At 36.0% G+C, this 20900-nt stretch overlaps 1 protein-coding gene across 7 annotated transcripts in view; it reads right to left on the bottom strand.

The window, feature by feature from the left end:
• Positions 1 to 20900, bottom strand: part of FRMD4A (FERM domain containing 4A) — a 573082-nt gene that overhangs the window by 41943 nt on the left and 510239 nt on the right. For all 7 annotated transcript variants that reach the window (XM_074194087.1, XM_074194085.1, XM_074194086.1 and 4 more), the window contains exon 14: positions 13090 to 13231. In XM_074194087.1, coding sequence (XP_074050188.1) covers positions 13090 to 13231 — 142 coding nt within the window. The remainder of the gene's footprint in view (positions 1 to 13089; positions 13232 to 20900) is intronic.

Genomic DNA, 20900 nt, shown 5'->3' with positions numbered 1-20900 from the left:
AACTCATGTGAAGTACCTATTATGCTCCAGACAAATGTTAAACACTAAGGATATAAATTGGTTCCCACTGCCTGTAGACCAAATATCTCATAGTCTACCCTTCCCCACAAAGTTATCTAATATTTTTAAGGCAGTTGGAGCGTGTCAAGTTTGTCATTATCTACAGTTCGTATCAATTGTGTTCCTTCAATTTTAGTGCTTACTCTGTACCCCAGTTTCATTAACTACTTAACAGTTAATTTACTTTTATAAAGTAATATTTATTTTAAAGTCATAACAACAAAAACATTCAAGTATTATTCCTCCCTCAAAGAAATCTAGAGGGTATAATTCTCTTTATTCTCCTTCAATCTGGGGGTAGGCAAAGTACACAGCTTAAAAGCCTCAGGAACTCAAAATTTTAAAAAAAGAATGTTAAAAGTTGATTTTACATGTAATTGGGAGAAAATAAAAATATTTTAAAGTAATACTCTCTATGTATATACATACACATACATATATGTATACCAATAACTGCAAGGATTTCTTCTCTCTTACAAGAAAAATTAGAGATATCACTATGTGATGCAGAGAAATAGAATATTTTACCAAGTCACATTTATTGCCCTAAGTCCTGCTTCACTAAGTATAGGAACCTCAATTAGAAAGCAAAAAGAAGCACAAGGTTTCAAACATGCACTTGTACTATTTATTCTTTATCTTTTATCTTTTTTTTCTTCTTTTGGCAAGGCAATGGGGTTAAGTGACTTGTCCAAGTTCACACAGCTAGGTAATTTATTAAGTGTCTGAGGTCACATTTGAACTCAGGTCCTCCTGACTCCATGCACCATCTAAGCTGCCCTTAGGTCATTGGGAATCATTTCAACTAGGGTAAAGTGGTATATCCCATGTCCCATCAGTCTTGGCTATGGCTGTTTCCTTGGCAATGTAGTTAAATTAAGGCTGATCTACTTCATGTTGCTTCTCATGCTGTAATCCTACTGAGCTTTGCCTCGCTACCTGAAAATTAAGATCTTGAATCCATGTATAATCAACTCTTGGGAATCCATGCCAATGTGGGAGAAGAACAGCATGGAAAAATTGAATCTTCAAATGATGATACATCATTTTACTGTGTAACTTTGACATTTTCACTAATCCTTTTTTCAATTAAAAGTCCTAATTTAACTTTACCCTCTTTTTTATTCCTACTCTCTACTCAATAAAATGACATTAAATTGAATGGAAATTTCTGACTCCTTGTTACTTTCAATAGTAGTACAATGCCCGCCACATAGTAAGGACTTAATGCTTGATTGATTCTTTTTCTGGTCTTAGTAGGGAAGCTATTGAAGGGACCAAGGAGGCAGAAATTTCCATTCAATTCAACAAGCATTTTACTGAGTACTAACTATGGTTGAGGAATAGTGTGCACCACAGACATGAATATGACACAAGAAGGAGCTTACAATCTAGTACAAATGATAGGAGGCTGCGTGTGTGTTTGTGTGTGTGTGTGTGTGTGTGTGTGTGTGTGTGTGTACCTAGACATAATATAGAAAAAGAAGTACCCTAAGAGATATACAAATTGTTATGAAAGCCCAGGGGAAAAGAGATATTATTACTTCTATTTAGTGATTCATGGGAAGCTCTACAAAGGGAAAAAGCACTGGAACTGGGTCTTGAATGACTAACAGAATTTCAATAGTATGGATGGAAAAGAGACATGGAAGAAAAAAGTACAGGATATTTTCAGGGGAAAAATAATTGCTTTGTATTCAATAGGCTGTGTGTGTGTGTGTGTGTGTGTGTGAGAGAGAGAGAGAGAGAGAGAGAGAGAGAGAGAGAGAGAGAGAGAGAGAGAGCACTCAGACAGGGAAAGAGACAGGCAAAGAGATTTGAATAAAGATTCAGAGAAGAGGAAGAATAATCAGAAAAATATAAGCTAAAGCAAAGTACAAAGAAAAGAATAAATAGAAACAGTTTATAAGTCACGTATAAATTATATGTGATATTTAAAAATACATAAAATATGGCATCTGTCTTCAAGGTGCTTATAATCTTATCTCTCAAATTATATGAATAAAAAAAAGTCTAAGTCAGTATACATTCAACCAAAATGTATGATGTGGTAGGTAAATCACAGAATACATCCATGAAAGGAAAACAATTTAAAGGGAGATAGATAACCTATCTATGACTTGGTAGATCTATCATAAGTATATGGAGTTTGAATGATTTGCCCATTGATGTAACTAGGCTTTCTGATTCCAAGTTCAACACCCTATTCACTGGGTTAGGCTATTATGATGCTCTACTAGTGCACAATAATACTGTCAGGGAGAATATAAAAATGTCTGATGTTGTATGCAAATTCAGAGGAAGAGAAATCTTTGTTGATTATGGCAATGGACACTGTCTTTGAAAATCAAAACTTTAAGATTAAATCCCATTTTCATCCTTATAAAATGCTACCTATCTGAAAAATCACTGAAACTGAGTCTTAGATAATGACTACGATGAAAGCACAGTGTCTTACATACAGTGTTTTCAATAAATATTTGTTAATTTGATTTGATTGAAGGACATCAGGCTTAAAAAAAACTTAATCTGTGGCTTTCAGTTATCCTAATAATCAAAATGATTGATTGCTGATCCAAATAATTTCACAGAAAATGAAAACTGGATCATGTTAAAATAAATGATCTCAAATTAGTTTCTTTATAGAAAGGGTTATAGGGTAGTAAAATGACTTACCCAAAGTTGGACAGACATTATGAATGGAACTCATGACATACATAGCTGTGGTTGAGAAAACCCAACTAGTTCACCTATCTTCCTGGCTGAACTGCCCCTAAAGCTGTATTTTTTTTTTTGTTGTTGTTGGTCTTCAGCTGGGCAATCCAGCCAGTGTGCTCAGGCCAGTGGGCAGTCTGATTCACTGGGTCCGGATGTTAAGGGAACACCAGCAAGTACAAACAACTTCTCTCTTCCTGGACCGTAGAACAAATAGAAGGATATCCTTATTCAAAGAGGATAGAGAATTTGCTCCTATCTTTCTAAAGCTGCTGAGTTACTCAGCACAGGATATGAGCATGCATCCTGGAGGAGAGATTGTTGAACATCAGGAATTTCTACTCATCAAGTTGATGAAACATTGTTGACTGAATCTGTGATTTCAACATAGAGGAGGAATGCTTCTCTCTATGAATGCAATGAGGAAAAGCTAAACAAACTCAAGAAGAAAGAAAATTGTTTTCTGAAAGGCAAGGAAGGAAATGGCAATCTGTTTATTTAGGCCTTTGGTAAAATAATCATTAGAAAAGCAAACTTTTAGCAGATCAATGGCAAGGGGGAAAGTTTTGGCATATTTTTCATGGTGTATATATGATGAAAAAACATTTTTAAAAGACTGAATTTGGATTTGGACCCAGGTGCTCCTGGCTCAAGGGCCAGTGCTCTGTCCTCCACCCAGCTGCCCCTACTATTAGTACTATTTTATTTTAGGTCTTTTTTTTTCCTTTCTTTGGTTTATGCAGGGCAGTGGGGTTGGGGTGGCTTGCATGTCACACAGCTGGTTGATTGTTGGGTGTACGGGGCCGGATATGGGCTTGGGTGCTCCTGGCTCTAGGCCTGGTGCTCCGTCCACTGCACCACCTGGCCATACCTACAATTATTACTATTTTTTTAATTTTAATTTTAATTTTTTCCTCTTCCCTTTACTTTATCGCTCAAGTGAGTCTATATTTTTTGGGGAAGTATTTTGTTTACTCTTAAATAAGAATATTTTATTAATGTATAAAAAACATTGTACAAAATAATAATAAATAAATATTAAATTTAAAAATAAAATAAAAGATTGAATTTTTTCATAGAAAAAATTTTTTAAAAGAAATTGCATTTCTTTTATAGAAAAAAATTCCTACTCTAAATTCATAGTTATTTATTCCTTTCAAACTCAACGGCAATATGAGCTGATTAAATCTAATACACCAGATAAGAGCCTAAACATAGGCTTTTCTGAAGGTCATTATCAAGGCAACTTATCTAAGAATTAAATGGAGCTTTTAACAAGAATATTAATCTAGGTTAGGCTACTTAAGTTCTAAGTAATGCCTAGAAAACTCCCCATCAGGTTCCTAAATTTCTTCAGGATGAAAGTTTAATGTAAACTTTTATGTAAAGTATAGCAAAAAGGGAAAGTTGTGTAAAAACAAACAAACCATTTGCTAATGTTCTAGTTGAGTAATATAAGATTTGTTTTTTTTTTCTTAAGGACAATCTGTGGCTCAGTAGAATCTGAGGATATAATGGTCTAATGGGTCCTCTTGTTTCCACTGCATCACCTCTCTACCTCATATTTCAACCTACTACTGTACCTGTCTTCCTAATGCATGAATTATAGCTTTCCTCTGCTAAAAACCCTATTTATGATCTACTGAATAAAGTTTAAATTCTTTGATCTGGTTCTTAAGGCCCTTCATAATTTAAAATACACCCTACCTTTCAAGCTTTATCTTATAGCCTGTTTTCTCCTTCCAGATTCTCTCTTTTCCTTGAGTCTTCATGACTCTAATCTCTTCTGATTCTTCCACTTTTCTGACCATTCTTTCTCAGACCTCTTTTCTGAATCATCAGCTATATCCCACTCCCTCTGCAAGGGGATACATCAGGGATCTGTGCTAGGTCTACTTCTCTTCTTTCTCTATATCCTCTCTCTCATTGTATTGGTCATTTTCCATGGGTTCATTTATCATCCCTACTCAGATGATTTCCAGACTTAAGTTTGCAGCCCCAGTAACCACCTGTATGTCTGTCTCTCTTCTCTCCATCTTGGTCTTTCTCTTTCTCCTCACCCTATCTTGGTCTTTCCCTCTTGTCCAAACCTATATTGCCAGTTGCCAAACTGACATCTGAAACTCAACAAATTCAAGAGATATTTCATTATCCCTACTCCATCCCCCCATCCTCAGCTGAATTCAATTCCTTTCTTCCTATTTTTCTTAAGGACATTAGCCTCTTTATAGTCACCTCCCAGTCACAAAATTTGCAACCTTGGCATTACCTATCTATATTTCCAGTTGTGGGCACATAGTAGATGTTCAATTAATGGTTGTTGATTGACTGAATAATACTTTTCTAGTACATCTCACAATCTAATCTGGTGTCAAAGGCACTCAATTCTACCTGTACTACATATATTGCATCCTTTTCCTTCTCTCCATTTAAATGGATACCACCTAGTTCAGGCTCTCATAACCTCTCACTTAGACTATAACAGCTTCTTTACTTGGAGTCCTTGAAACCATTCTCTCTTACCTTTCCTATATCTACTAAAATAATTTGCTGAAGACAAAGACATGACCACGTCACTCCCTGGCACAAAAACCTCCCATCTCTTTTCATTGTCTTGAGGATAAAATGAAAATTCTTCTGTTTGACTTTAAAGGTCCTTCAACATCTGATTCTAGCTTACTTTTCCATACTTTTCATATTAATCACATTCAGGAACTCAACATTCTAGTGGAACAGGCTTAACTGCTGTTCTTATATATGATGTTTCATCTCCCATCATTATGATTTTGACTGTACAGATCCTCCTCCTTGCCTGGAATATTCTTCCCTTATCTCTGCCTTATAGAATACCTAGTAGTTTGTTCTTTTTTTTTTCAAACTCCATTCAAGTACCATTTTGAAAGGAATATCATGATTCCTCCTTTAATAATGCCTGTCCCTTGAAAATATTTTATCTACTTTGTATATATTTTTATATGTATTTTTTCTCCTTCCCTTCTTTAAAATAAACTTCTTGAGGTTAGAGACTTTTTTTTTTTGTATTTCAGTACCTAGCATAGTCAGGTATATAGTAAGTGCTTAATAAATGATTGCTGAATGATCAACATTCTTTTGTATCTACCATTGTCTTTACAGGATTCTCTTTTAAAATATAAATGCTGGGGCAGCTAGGTGGGGCAGCTAGGTGGTGCAGTGGATAGAGCATTGGGCCCTGGAGTCAGAAGTACCTGAGTTCAAATCTAGCCTCAGACACTAAATAATTACCTAGCTGTGTGGCCTTGGGCAACCCACTTAACCCCATTGCCTTACAAAAACTAAAAAAAAAAAAATTAAAATTAAAATATAAATGCTCTTGGGAGGTTTAATAGAAACAATGGGCGTTTTCTTGGGTTTACAAAATATATTACACACATAGTTTCATTTGATTCATTTAAGAAACTTGCAAGATAGTACAGGGAGTTATGGTAGTGTGGTAGAGGGCGACAAGGCTGGGGAAGGGTTTTGATCAAGATATCCCTGGTCAAACAACTTCCTGCTTTGGTCAAGCTGAGTTAATCATGAAGGGTAAGGGACAGGTAACTGAATAAGTGGTTAGAGTTTTAAATGTATAGAATGTTTATAGTCTTAGTGAAGTTTCAAGAAAGGCTGATAAAAATTGATGAGATTTGAGAAAAGCTATCCATTAATTGACAAAAGGTCAATTATATCTTTAAAAGCAAGACACTGTCCCTCAAAACTAGTGAAGGCAAGAGACAGTTTTGAGGTCTGACCCTGGTAGCAGAGAAGAAAGCTAGATTTAGAACTAAGCTCTTGAGATGAAATAGTTCCTTTGCTGGGAAATTTTCCACTCCTCCTCCATTTCCTCACCCATGTAAGCCATAGCATCTTGAAGTGGAATTTAATTTGGGAGGAAGACATTGTAGAAAGAATTGAAGCAAGAGATAGTTCTTAGAGGTGAATTATTTAAGTAGAGAAGAGATTCAATCCTGCTCCGTAAGAGATGAGCTGCAAAGAACAGTTAAAGGACATCCCTGGCTTAGACTCTGCTTAGGAAAAACAGCAGCAGGACACCAACAGAAGGCAAAAGACATTAGGGGTGTGCAATACCAGAAGTTGTTCACATATATTCTCTTAATGTATGTCTTTTTACTATTGCATTCTAATTGTGTATGTACTCCTCCTACTGATTGTATGTATGTTTGAGGGAAAGCAGGACCCTAGTCTGTGGAGGAAATACTCTGCTCTTGTTTCCATTTCATTCTGAACTCCTAGAAGGGACAGACTATCTTTTTGCCCCTCTCTATGTATCCTCATCACTTAACATAGTGCCTAATAAATGGTAGTTGATTGACTGATACCACTTCAATAGGTCTCTTCATTTTGAGTTGTGCCTTTTTTGCTGACTAATGAAAGTAGGTATCTTAGTTGGAATTTATGAACTCTAGTTTTAGGAGTGTAGAATCCTAGGCCCTTGGAACTCAAGTAGCTGTCCTTATTTCCAGTGAGCTGAGAATGTGTATGTGAGTTGAGATGATGAGATAGCCTAGAAAGAACAATTATTTGTGTACCCATTTTTAAAAATGAGAAAACTGAGAAACATTGAGGTAGTCAGGATAATAGCCATTTTTCATAACTTTATTGTTTTTTAAAATATTTTTCTAGTTATGTTAGAAACTGTTAGGGCTTGTGCTCTGTGCAAATAGTTTTTGAGACCCCAGGGTCATATCTATGGTTTCTGAGCAGGACTTCGTGAAAAACCTCATTGTTATTAAAGTTATTAATAAACTTTCCAACAATAGGAGGAAGTGCTAAGATTAAGAGAATAAGAATGTGCAAACAGCAGAATGATGAATCTATAGTGAACCCAGGCAAAGCATCAACATTCATGTCTATGCTTCCCAAACTTCATCTATGTCTGTGAAACTCAGTTTCTTGAAGCAAAAATAAGGAATATAGAACTATAACCATTTGATGAAAACAGATAATACTGGGAGGAAAGGTTAAGGGGTAAGTGATTTCCACCTTCTTGCCTTCCTCAGTTCATGGTACATATTGTCTACTCAATGAGTTCAGTAGGAACTGAAAACTAAGAATGTGATGAGAGATTTGATGCTGTGGAAATACAGAATTTGGGTCTATGTTAGCACATTCTTGGTGAAATTCTATATCAAAGAAAACTGAGAAACTCCTGCTTTATTCTTTCTTTGATTGCCAGCAATGCCAACTGTAAGAGAACAGGAGTCTTTGGAGGGGCTTGACTGATTTGACGGGTGCTCAGAGGGATGTCTATTCTGATGGTCAAAGAGATCCCTGTTCAGACTGGGTCTATGGACTACCCAAGAGTGGTCTTAAACCTGTGGTAGTAAACCTGGAAGGATCTCATTTCATACACATGGGGTAAGTCTACAGTACTAGGAAAGAACATGATTAGGAATAAGAGAACATGAGTTCAAATCCCAACTCCTTTATTTTCTACCTGTATGACCTTGATCAGGTTATCTAAACTTTCTGCACTTTGATTACTCACCTGTAAAATGAGGGCTTGGTACTTGGTTTACTTATTACTTATTTACCTCTTGGAGTAATAAAGTACCAAGCCCTTATTTTATAGATGAGTAACTGTTTAAATAACTTGTTCTGAATCCTTTGAACATTGGCCATGATACTTTCACTAGATAGTTCAAACATTTATATGGAGATCTTACAGATTAGATCTAGAAGGCTAAATAGTAGATCTCTCATTAGGTATCTAGTTCTATTACTATAGTCTTAGAAGAATTGAGAAGAGCACTGTCCTTTACACAATTGAGTGTTTGTCACCTCCATTTAGTTTTTTCCTAGCAAAATCTTTGTTTCTAGTATATATATATACCAATAGATGAAAGAGAAAACACAAAATCATTGAACATTCAAGATAAAAGGAACCATAAATAGGATCTAATTTACCCTCCTCCTTTTATGGATGAAGATCATATGCTGAATTAAATTTGGGTTTATGAGAAACATTAGGAATAAGGATAGTATGTGCCAGTCCACAGTTCAGTAGGAACCTATGGGGTTACCAATGTCAAGAAAAGGGAGGAAAAAGGTTGGAGAGAAAATAATTGAGCTATATAGGATTTCAAGGTATCCCACTCTAGGAGGGGGGGGGATGAAAAATGGATCCATAAGAAGTAGAAGTATCATTAACTTCATACATAGAATCCTGTTCTCCCAGTATCAGGAAAGACCAGGGTTACTGACAACTACTGGAAAAAATAGTCGCAATCAGCAGCATCCATCTGACTGGTGACAAGATCTATGGTGTCTGAAGCTGTTTCTCATTATGATTATTATTATTTAAAGAAGTTCTCATTGTTTGGTGTCTGATGATAAGTTTCCTGTTTGGTGGCTAATCCTCCAGCTTCCTACTGATTTAACCTCAGGAACTTCTAAGCTACCTATTATCAGTGTATCTGAAGCCTCTTACATTAAGAATGACTTTTCAGGCTCTGACATGAATTAGTGCGAAAGACTTGACATGCTAGCTGGTCCAGTTAACTCTGATACAAGTCTGGTGCATGATTCATTCCTCATCTCTTTCTTGAACCCTTAAAACATTCTTGCTCATTGAGTACAGGAAAGTTGTAAGGAGAAGGAGAAGGAGAAGAAAGACTGGGCAACTAATCTTAAACCATTAGGTATTTGTAAATTGCTTTCATGCCTCTGAATTAAAAAAAAATACATAAAAAAACAAAGTGAGTAGAGAGCAAAGAGATAGTATAGAGAAGATAGAGAAGGCTAGAGGGCTTGCCTTACAAATCAGAAAGACCCAAGTGTTCAAATATAAATTCTGATAACTACTGTAACCATATGCAAGTTAATTAAAACTTCCACAGGTATTGAAGGGAGCTGGATGGCACAGTAGATAGAGAACTGATCTTGGAGTCAGAAAGACTCATTTTCCTGAGTTCAAAACTGCCTTAGATACTTTCTAGCTCTGTGACTCTGGGCAAGTCACTTAAACCTGTTCACCTCAGTTTCCTTTTCTGTAAAATGAGCTGGAGAAGGAAATGTAAGCCACTCCTGTATTTCTTACAAGAACATTCCAAATAGGTTTGACAGGACTGAAAAATGACTTCAACAATAAGATCCCAGGTAAATTCTCTAAGACTGTAATTTTAAAGGAGGGTCTGTGGAGAAATTCTAATCCTCTTCCCTTACCCCTAAATGAGCAAAATCAAAAGAATTATTTTATACTTACTTTTTCATTCCATTCAATTCAACTGAGGCAATCTATATATAAACTGAGGCAACATATATAAAGTGCTTTGCAAACCTTCATGAGTTTTGTAAATATTGGTGGTTATTGTGACTGTTTAATAAATGCTTATTCGATTCTTTCAGCTTTATGAATGTCAATGTAATTGCTATACTATAAATGAAATGCTTTCTATTTAAGAACTGCTTTCTATTTTTAAAAAGTAGAGGCTGTTTCTGATAGTGAAGTCTTCTCCAATTGAGCTTCTAGAGACTGTGGGTTTACATTCCCAGCATTAGAATATTATGATCACTGTTAGACATTGCAACCATTCTAAAGAAAGGGTATATGACCATGCAGGAGACTTCAGAGATGGGACAGGCTACAACTGTATATACTAGATTTCAGCTCTACCAAATGTTTATACTTCATAAAGAAATGCAATCTTAATTTTTCTAGCTTTAAAGTAGAGATGAAGAATCTGTCACCTACTGGAGTTCAGACAGTACTTAGGGATCTTGAACTGAACATAAAAGCATGGTGAAATGAGCATGATGATATGCCCATTCATTCAAAGTTGAAAAATGAACAGGGCTGGCTAAGAGGAGCCTAGATAAAGAGAAGGGCTCTGTGCTGATAGGAATGTAGATGCTAACTTGATCTGGTTTTCAGCACTGTCTGTTCAATAGGCTGCCATATTTTGTTTCCAAAAGACAAACACAGCTGTTAGCTTTGACCCACCCTCTGCTACTTAACTGGAGATTCCACACATGGTGACAACTAGAGATAGAAGAATGGGATTCTCACTGGAAACCTGTGGCAATTTTTTTTTTTTTTGCAATATGCTTTTTTGTTTTGCAATGAGAAGTTGAGGACTTCTACCACTCTCCAGATATTTAGGAAAAAATAATATCAGTCCCATGATACTAAAGAAGGAAAGGAAGCAAGGACAGGTTTATGATTGATCAGAAGATCAATTTTGGGAATCAGAATAGGAATCGAGTAGTTATGACAACAGGATACCTTTGTTCTCTAATAATACAGTTGTATAGTACTTTGTATAGTTTTTTTTTCTCATAGCAAAAGTTAGGTAGTCTATATGATATTATTTGTAAGATTCAGAGAGGTTAGTGATGGGCCCAAGGTCATATAGTGTTAAGTGACAAAATCAACACTCTAACTTTATTCAGAGTGTGTGTTCTACTATAATATATGATATTCTTTTCTATAGGTAAGTGCTTCTAGAAAAGAAAATCTTTGTAAGGCAGATCCTGGTTGAAATAACTTTGTGGAACCATTATAGTCAATTTATAATGCCTTTTCTAAAATGACTATCCAAAGAAGCTGGATGCCTTTGAGATATATCACTAAGTTAACACAGGCAGATTTACTGATAACTAGTTCAAGAGGGAATGAATTAGTTTTTCCTGAGCTGAGAAAAGTTGCGCAAGGCTTCAGAGTTCTTTCTTATATTCTAATATTTCAGAACCAGAGCTAGGGGCAATCATGCATTTGTCTGGTGGCCTGTAGAGTGACCTTCACTTTTCAGATTTTTCAGTGGGGAGTTTGGCAAATGACCTTTGGTAATTCTGTCTAGCAGTTTAAACTTATAGGAATTAATTTGCCTTGAATAATTTTTGAACCCTTGCCCTAAAGGCATAGCCATCTTGGCAAATCTCAGCCTGAAAGTCAGACAGTAAGAAAAAGATGCAACTGGTTATTAGTAAATAAGTATGATCCCTATTAATGGCACTCAGAAGCCATTGGCCAGGAGATTCCCCTAAATCCTTTGTTTTTAACTTGAAAATATTTCTTTTCCAGCATGACTTTGTGAGCTGCTAGTGGTAGTTACTCATGATTAGCTACCCATCTGCCATATTTAAAAAGCATAAATTGAAAGCTTCAAAGATTTATTCCAGGGCCATCAGCAAGCCACAGAGTAGGGATAGGAGAAAGCTGAGTTTTTCTCCCTCTTCCTTGCATCTGTCTGCTTTCAAAGCTCTTCCATTATGGTCAGTCTTAAGCCAAAAAGCTCATTTAACAAGCTTTCCAGGAAATTGAGGGCTATAGTAGGGGATATTTTAATAACTTTGCTTATTTCCTGAATAAATGGAAAAAAAGCATTTAGTATGTGCAAAACACATGTGTAAAGTGTTGGGGATAAAAACAAAAAAGAAGTTTCCTTTTTCAGAAGTTTAGATGGGGGGAGACAATATAGAAGGTTTCAGCTACAGTTCAGATGAGAAAGTCTCATAGTCCTTAGGGTACAGCAATGGAGCAAATGGCAATATCCTTTCTTTAATGTCATTTCCAATGATAAAATCCTATCAGTTTCTGATTTTGAGTCATTTGACAGTGCCAAATTTCATTTGTCAAGGTTTGCCTAGGATGACTTTGCAAATAAGCTTTCTATTAAAGAAATGACTAGACAAAGATCCAAGGTGAAACTCTGAAACTCAAGCCTCTACAGTTCTGTGAAACCTCCTGGAAACAAATCTTTCACATTCTAGATAATTAGTGGAAATGGTTCTATAATTTTTCTTTAAAATGATTGGGAAATGCATTCTGTGGCTTAAAGTGTTCTCTATTTGTTCCATACAGTGTCAGTGCATTTCCTCCATTCATGAAATCTTTCTCTCTCTCATACACACACACACACACACACACACACACACACACACACACACACACACACACACAGCACTTACTTTTCTATTTAGAAATGATGCTACTAACAGTGGATCAGTCTATCAGTCAAAAACTATGACTAATTGATTGATCCTAGGGTGTGGGTGAAAAGACTATTGTATTACAAATCATCCTCCTCACTCACTATCCTTTGATAGACAGCTGCAGCTTTTTTTTTTGTTAGCACCTGTTGACATTTGTGACATGGAATCTCAGATTACTCCAACTTTGTGTGTGTGTGCTTTTTAATAGTATTGCATTCTTGGCTGCTATATACCAGTCTCTTCTATAGCTGCTGCTATTTCCCAGTCCTACACAGCTCTGGAAGATGGTGTGGAATTTTCTTATTATTTATATACTCCAGTAGAATAATCCAAAGCCCTTACCTGATGAAAGGAGACTCCCACTGCTGCCACTGATGATTTTCCCTTTGCTACCCATATTGGCCAACTTCGAAGTCTTCAGTGTTCCTGTTTCAGTCAGGTCAATAGCGATCTCACTCAGACTTCTTGCAGCATGGATTTTAGACTAGAATTAGATGGGAGAAATGTGATTACAGAACGTTTAGATCTGGGTAAAATTTACAATTTATGGAAAAAAGAAACTGGCAGTTTTTGATGCTACAATTTGACAATGTGTCTTATTTACCTAAGCATTTGACTATTCCAAGCCTGGGAAATTTGGATCCAATTATTAGTTAACATTTTACTGAAACTTCTGGCAAGGGCACATGAGGTATCATCAAACTTGAGTTACAAATATTCTGTGATTTAATTCTGTACTTAAATATGCTACTTCAAGGAGAAAAGAGATGAATTTTAGAACTTACATGAGTGTGTGGTTTTCCTAAAGAATTTGTCCCTATGCCCCTCAGAAATTTAGTGACTTTCTAGTATGCTAAAATCAAATCTAAAAGACACTGATTGGCACTTTCACAATCTGACCTTTTCAGTCTTCATACACACTGCTTGCTACCATGAGCCCACTGACTCAAGCCATACTGGCTCACTCACTGTATGAAATTTCCTCTCTTATCTCTGTACCTTTGGATTCACTATTCCCCATGCCTGGACTATTCTTTCCCTAGAGCTGCCACTCTTAGATTCTTTAACTATGTTTAAGAATCAGCTTAAGTGCCAACTTCTACAGGTGACCTCTCCAAGGTGACCCTTTTTACCTGTCCCAATTGAGAATATTTTCCTTTCCAAGATCACCTTGTTTCTAATATTTATGTATCTCATAGATATCTATTTGTGTGCATGTGGTCTCTTCCATTAGATTGTAAGGTCCTTGAAGACAGAGACTGGCTTTGCTTTATCTATGTATTTCTTGAACTTAGCAAAGGGCTTGACATATCATAACACTAAACACATGCTTATTGACTGAATGAGTGATTGATACATTTCATGATATAAAAGTTATTTTAACATGCATCTAAATTTTAAACTGATTTCAAGGTTTGTCTTTGTTATTCACCCAGTGCCAAAAAGATTTCTTAGTAATTTTAGGGGAATGGCAGATGATTTGTAGGTGTATATGTGCTATTGGCATGGAAATGTAGTCTGTAAGATGTGACTATTTTTGGAGCAAATGCTTGCCTGCATTATTCAGAGTCCAATAAAAAGTGGAAATTCAAACTTTTAAAATCAATGGAAGCACAATAATATGAGTAACTAAATGTATATATTATATATGATTTTATTTATACTATATTATATATAGTTACATATAGGTTAATGTTTTCATTAGAGAACAATAAAAAATTTGCTATGTTTATACATTTAGTTACAAAGGTAATTAAGATATCTGTGTTATTTACTGCTTTTGGCAAATAAAAATGTTTTGTATTTCCACAAATGCATTGGAAGTTTACAATTTTCATTTGACATCTGGGTAACAAGTTCTGAGGATAGTAATGAAGGTAATGGGCAATATTCGGACAATGACCTTTAGCAATATAATTGTAATTCTAACTGGCTAATTTGCTAATGGTTTTTCTCAACCATGCTCATTAGTCAATGGTCAATATTTTCAATACATGTTTGAGGCAATATGGGATAGTGGACAGAGAGCTGCCCTTGAAGCCAGAAAGAGCTGGATTCAATTCCTATCTCTAATATAAATAGACTGTATTATTATGGGAATGTCATTTAAACTCTTCTCATTGCTCTAAGCAAGTCTCTAATAATGGAGGTTGCAGAGTAGGGGCTGTTCTTCACTGGTAGAATTGGTAAAGAGAAGCTGATCAGGAATTTACTCATTTGCTATTTCTCCTAATAATGAAATCACAGGTCTGCTCCATTTACACACACACATGGAGACACAAACACAAACACAGACACAGGTATATATGTGTGTGTGTGTGTGTGTGTGTGTGTATCTCACATATATATACATACATACACACATAAATATGTGTGTGTGTATGTATAGTCCTAGCTCAGAGTCACAATGTAGTTTCTTAAGAAACTTACCACATCACAGGTCTGGTACATTTACATATATATATACCATTTACTTATATGTCTATATGCATATCTATATTTATATCTATATATATAGTTCTAGTTCAAAGATATAATGGAGTTTCTAAAGAACCTTACCACATGAATAATTACTAATAGGAATCACAGGTCTGGTCCATTTACTTAAATATGTGTGGATATAAATATATATGTATAGGTATAGGTATATATGTTATATGGTCCATCTATTCATATATATATATATATATATATATGTGTATGTATGTATAAAAGAATCTTACCACATGATTAAAAATTGATAGTAATGACAGATCTGGTCCATTCACTTACATATGTATCAGAGATATATACATACATACACATATTATATATACAGTCTATTTACTTATATACGTATGTGTATGTATAGAGTCCACTTATTTATATGTATGTATATATGTGAATAGAAAAATAGATACATAGATGGATAGATAGTCCTAGCTAAAAGACACAATGGAGTTTCTAAAGAACCTTACCCTATGAATACTAATTAATAGCAATTCCCCAGCTGGATGACCATCACGGCCTTACTGTTGAATTTTTTATTTCTACTCTCCTCCTGGGGTTCCTGCTTCTGTTTATTCTAATATTCCCTTCTCTGTGCAGCCAGCTATACATACAGGTGCTGCAAACATTGTCTGGGCATCTATTACTTTATCCTGGGTTTGATAGAGCTCAGGAGAAAAAGTCTAAATTTGGGCTGCAGCTGGTGAATGCAGGGAGGAGGTAGGAGGAGTTAACCATGGTGCACTTTCCATGTGTTAACAAGAGAAAAGCCTAGGGGATAAAGGAAATGCTGAAGCTCATTTTATTCACCTAGAAATGAACCATCTTCCTCCTTCTCCTCCCTCCACCTTGTGAATCTTTCCTCTAGTCATGATTCCTTCCTGACCTCAGCAGTTTTCCTTACTTTCAGGACTAGGTCGACTTTCTCAAGTTAACTTCCTTGCTCCACAAAATAAGCATGACTGCCAAAACCCTCTCACAGGATTTAGGTCTGGAGCAGAAAACAGGAAAGGACTTCTATTTCATTTTGACATGAAATATCAACAGCACCCATCTGGATGAGCTCGGATTGTGTCTGGAGAAATCCCACTTCTCCTCTTTTGGAAGCTACTAGACTGTTATATAGCCCACACCTAGCATTTAGTTATCCAAGAGAGAGATGGAAAATCTAGGTGCTAGGGACACCTTACAAGAAATGTAAGCTGGAGATTAACCACTAATTTGCTGAGTGACTTGACATTCCTGTGGTTAAACCTGAAGATTTGGTATATTCAGAGAAAACCATGAATATTGCTTCCCCAATGCCATAAACATTTGTTGATGTATTTGTGTGTGTGTGTGTGTGTGTGTGTGTGTGTGTGTGTGTGTGTGTGTGTGTGGAGGGTGTTGCTGGTGATGGGGTTATCTACAAAATGCCTTCACTCTAGGACTAGGATACCTAGAAGATAGTCCCAAATGCCTAGAAAAGGCAGTAAGAATCCAGTAAAGAAGACTTCAGTAAAACTTCCTGGTTTGGTTTGGAATGATGATATGACAGTGATTAAGTTAGACTGAGCTGGAGCACTAACAGAAATGGGGGAGTTCCTTCTAATTTGTCCATTAGACTCCTGAGTCTCAGTAAGGTGATCTGTCTGGCCTAATGCTCTCTGATCTGAGGTATCAATTTAAATTTCTTTTGACTTCTGGCTTTGGACATAATGAAAAAAACTGTATTATCTTAGAAAAGAAGAAATGTTCCCTAAATTATTTATTTACTGTTATTAAGTTTCTGAGAAAAGCTAACTTTTTTTTTAGGTTTTTGCAAGGCAGATGGGGTAAAGTGACTTGCCCAAGGCCACACAGCTAGGTAATTATTAAGTGTCTGACATCAGATTTGAACCCAGGTACTCCTAACTCCAAGGCAGGTGCTTTTATCCACTATGCCACCTAGCCACCCTGAAAAGCTACCTCTTTAAAAGATAATGATGGGAACTATGATTTCATGTGCCAGGTGAAGAAGGTCCCTCAACCAAGGCAGGTTGGTCCCTTCTCTGATGTAGATCTTTAAATAATTTGTATTTTAGAATATTTTCATCTGGAGACAGCAAAACTTTTCTTGACATAAGGATATAGTGATTTTTCAAACTTGGATAATGAAAGCTATCTTGTTCTGATCTCTGAGGGAGTATGGGGTCAATTACTAATTGTAATTAAAATTTCTACAATACGGTGCCTCTTGTTCTCAAAAAGTTTCACAGATATTAATCAATTTATACTTTGCCCACCATTTCCTTCCTTCCAGGGCAGAAACTAATAAAGTGCAAGGACATATCTATATATGCATGTGTTTGCCTACATATATGTGTACAAGGGAGGAAAGGAGAGGGAGACAGAGCTGGGGAAGGACATGCAACATATACATATATATATATATATATATATATATATATATATATATATATATATATATATATATATATCTTTGTATGTATAATGAACTAAATGTACAAAATCCGCAAAATAAGAAAGTGGTCCAAACCAGGGAAAGAACATGAAATTTGGGGCTGTCTTTTGGAGTACTGTTTGATAAGACCACTGAACAACACTTGTCTCTGGAACTGGTAAACATTGTGTGGGAGGCCCTGCTGAAGGGCTTTGGAGAAAGGAATGGGCGGCATGGCATTGTTTACAGAAGAGTGTGAGGGGAGCCTTCGTATATTAGCCAACATGGCTGCTCTACAATTTTTTTTAAATGTTTGGTCCTGAATTACTTAGACATCATTCATCTGGAGGTTTACCTACTCATCAGGAAGAATCTTAGTAATTCTTATATGTGTAAGAGTGCATACTTATAAATATATATACATATATTACACTGTATGTTATTTATATACATTATATCATATGTATGCATATTATTCATTCCTCAGATGAGGATTTTATAATATACTTCCCCTAAGGGGGCATTTTATCAGCTCTGTCATCTCCATTTTAAATTGGGGAGCTTTTATTCATTTAACTAACATAGCTGTGTAGCAATTTGCATACTAATTTCACAATATTTGTCTCATTTAAACTCTTGATTATTGGATAAAGACAGGAATTTTCACTCCTATTCTCCAGATGTAGAAAGCAAAGTTCAACAAGGTATTAAAAAGCAAATAAACAAAGCTCAGAGTTCTGACACCCAGATGTTTTACATAATTTCTAAAATACTATATGTCAAAGAAAGATTTTCTATGGGAATGGAATGGCATTCTGGCATTTGTGACCAGCCAAGACTTACTTTGGTAAAGTGATTGTGCCCAAAGGGGACATGGATTCCCCTCCACAGGTTGAGGGTTGACTAGTGAAATGAGGGGATATTCAAGTCCTCCTTGTTATTATTGAAATTTGGTTTAGTTTTTTGATTGCTATTATATCAGTAATATATTATAATTATTTATTATTTAATAACATTATATAATAATTGATGTTATATCATCTTTCTGCATAAAAATTTCTTTCAGAACAATCACAAGAAGTAGAGTCTTTATGTGATTAATCAATCAATTCATCATTGTGCAAAGCAAGTAAAAAGTATATTAGACTTCCAGCTGTGATGTGGTGTGCCCTACTGGGAAGCCTGCAGTCTGAATTTAAATCCCACTTTCAATATTTGCTGTGTGATTCTGCTCACATGGCTTTACCTCTCTGAGATTGAATTTTTTCATTGGGGGGTGGAGGGAGGAGGTCAGATCATCACTGGGATATTTCAGTGGTATAGTGCTAAAGGATTCAGCACAGTGAAGATACTTCTGCTAACAACAGGAAATTCTTGTGCAACATACAGTGCTTTTAAGAGGCACTGTGTTAAGTGTCTATCCCAAAGTAAGGAGACTGGTAGGTTTCATAGATAGTATTTGAATCCAGATCATCCTGCCTTTTATCTAGTTCTTTTTTCATTATGCCACAGCTGCTATTCTTTCTTCAATGGTAAAATGAACAAAATAACATTTACACTACCAACTTCACACAATTTATAATCCTTAAATTTTTACCTCCACGAGAAGGGTAAAATATGAGGGACTTAAATGATGATGAACTGCATGTATTCTGCATAGAAAAATGATATTGATAATACTAATAAGATGCTTCTCATTTAATAGAGCAGGTAGAAGGAGTTTTTATAGATGAAGCACAGGAGAGAGCTGAATTTGAAGATATAATATATTGTAAAAGTGGAGTCAATGGCTAAAAGGGAAATGTAATGGGAGTAAAAGAAAGGAGAGGTGAAACAGGCTAAGATATTTCATATAATAAGATTTTTTATTAAAATGAACTATTGTGAGGTGGCTAGGTGGCATAGTGGATAGAGCACTGGCCTTGGAGTCAGGAGTACCTGAGTACAAATCCGGCCTCAGACACTTAATAATTACCTAGCCGTGTGGCCTTGGGCAAGCCACTTAACCCCATTGCCTTGCAAAAACTTAAAAAAAAAAAAAAAAAAAAAAAAAAAAAAAAAAAAAAAGAGCTATTGCAATGATATGTAAGGGTGGAAGGTATATATATACATATATATATATATGTATATATATATATATATATATATATATGTACTCAATGGGGTATAGACATCTAGAGTAAAAGGAGAGAAGAGGGAAGGGGAAAGGGGGAAGGGGGCATGTGAGTGATGGAGGAGAGGGTGGGCCATGGGGGAGAGTGGTCACATATAACACATTTTCTTTTTTACTTCTTGCAAGGGGCTGGGATTGGATGGCCTGTCAGGGACCACAGGGCCTTAGGGGTGGTATGTGGGCTCGGGGTCTCTTGGCCCCAGGGCTGGTGATCAGTCTGATGCACCACTCAGCTACCCTATAGCACATTTAAGAAGAGGGACAGAGTGAAAGGAGAGAGAAAATATAGTGTATGGTAGTGGGGGAGTACGAATGGAGGGAGTTGTGATCAGCAATGGCAATAGTGGAAAAATATGGAAGTAGCTTTTGTGAAGGACTTATCATAAAAAATGTGAACCACCTATGACAGAGCTGGTGGTGTTGGAACACAGACTGAAGCACATTATTATTGCTATTATTATTATTGTTGTTGTTGTTATTATTTGGGGGGGAGATTGCAGGGCAAATGGGGTTGGGGTGGCTTGCCCAAGGCTGCGTAGCTGGGTGATTGTTGGGTGTCTGAGGTTGGATTTGAGCCTGGGTGTTCCTGGCTCCAGGGCCAGTGCTCTATTCACTGCACCAGCTGGATGCCCCTATTGTTATTGTTATTATTATTATTTTATTTTATTTTATTTTTTGTAGGGCAATGGGGTGGCTTGCCCAGGGTCACACAGCTGGGTGACTGTTGGGTGTCTGGGGCCAGATTTGAGCTCAGGGGCTCCCGACTCCAGGGCCGGTGCTCTGTCCACTGCGCTTACCCTATTATTATTATTTTAATTTTAATTTTAATTTTTTCTTCTTTCCTTTACTTTATTGCTCATGAGGGTCTATATTTTTTTGGGGGAGGGGGTATTATGTTTAATCTTAAACAATAATATTTTAGTAATGTATAAAAAACATCATTTGTACAAAAATAAAATAAATATAATCAAAAAGGATTTAATGCAAAATTTTTTTTACCTCCACATAAGTTATTATTGTTAATTGTTTGCTAAGCAGCCAAACACAATTTTAAATTCATGGTATCAATTT

Source organism: Macrotis lagotis, chromosome 7, assembly GCF_037893015.1.
Source record: "Macrotis lagotis isolate mMagLag1 chromosome 7, bilby.v1.9.chrom.fasta, whole genome shotgun sequence".
Taxonomy (NCBI): domain Eukaryota; kingdom Metazoa; phylum Chordata; class Mammalia; order Peramelemorphia; family Peramelidae; genus Macrotis; species Macrotis lagotis.
The sequence above is the reverse complement of the archived record's forward strand: the minus strand, read 5'-3'. Positions and strand labels throughout refer to the sequence as shown.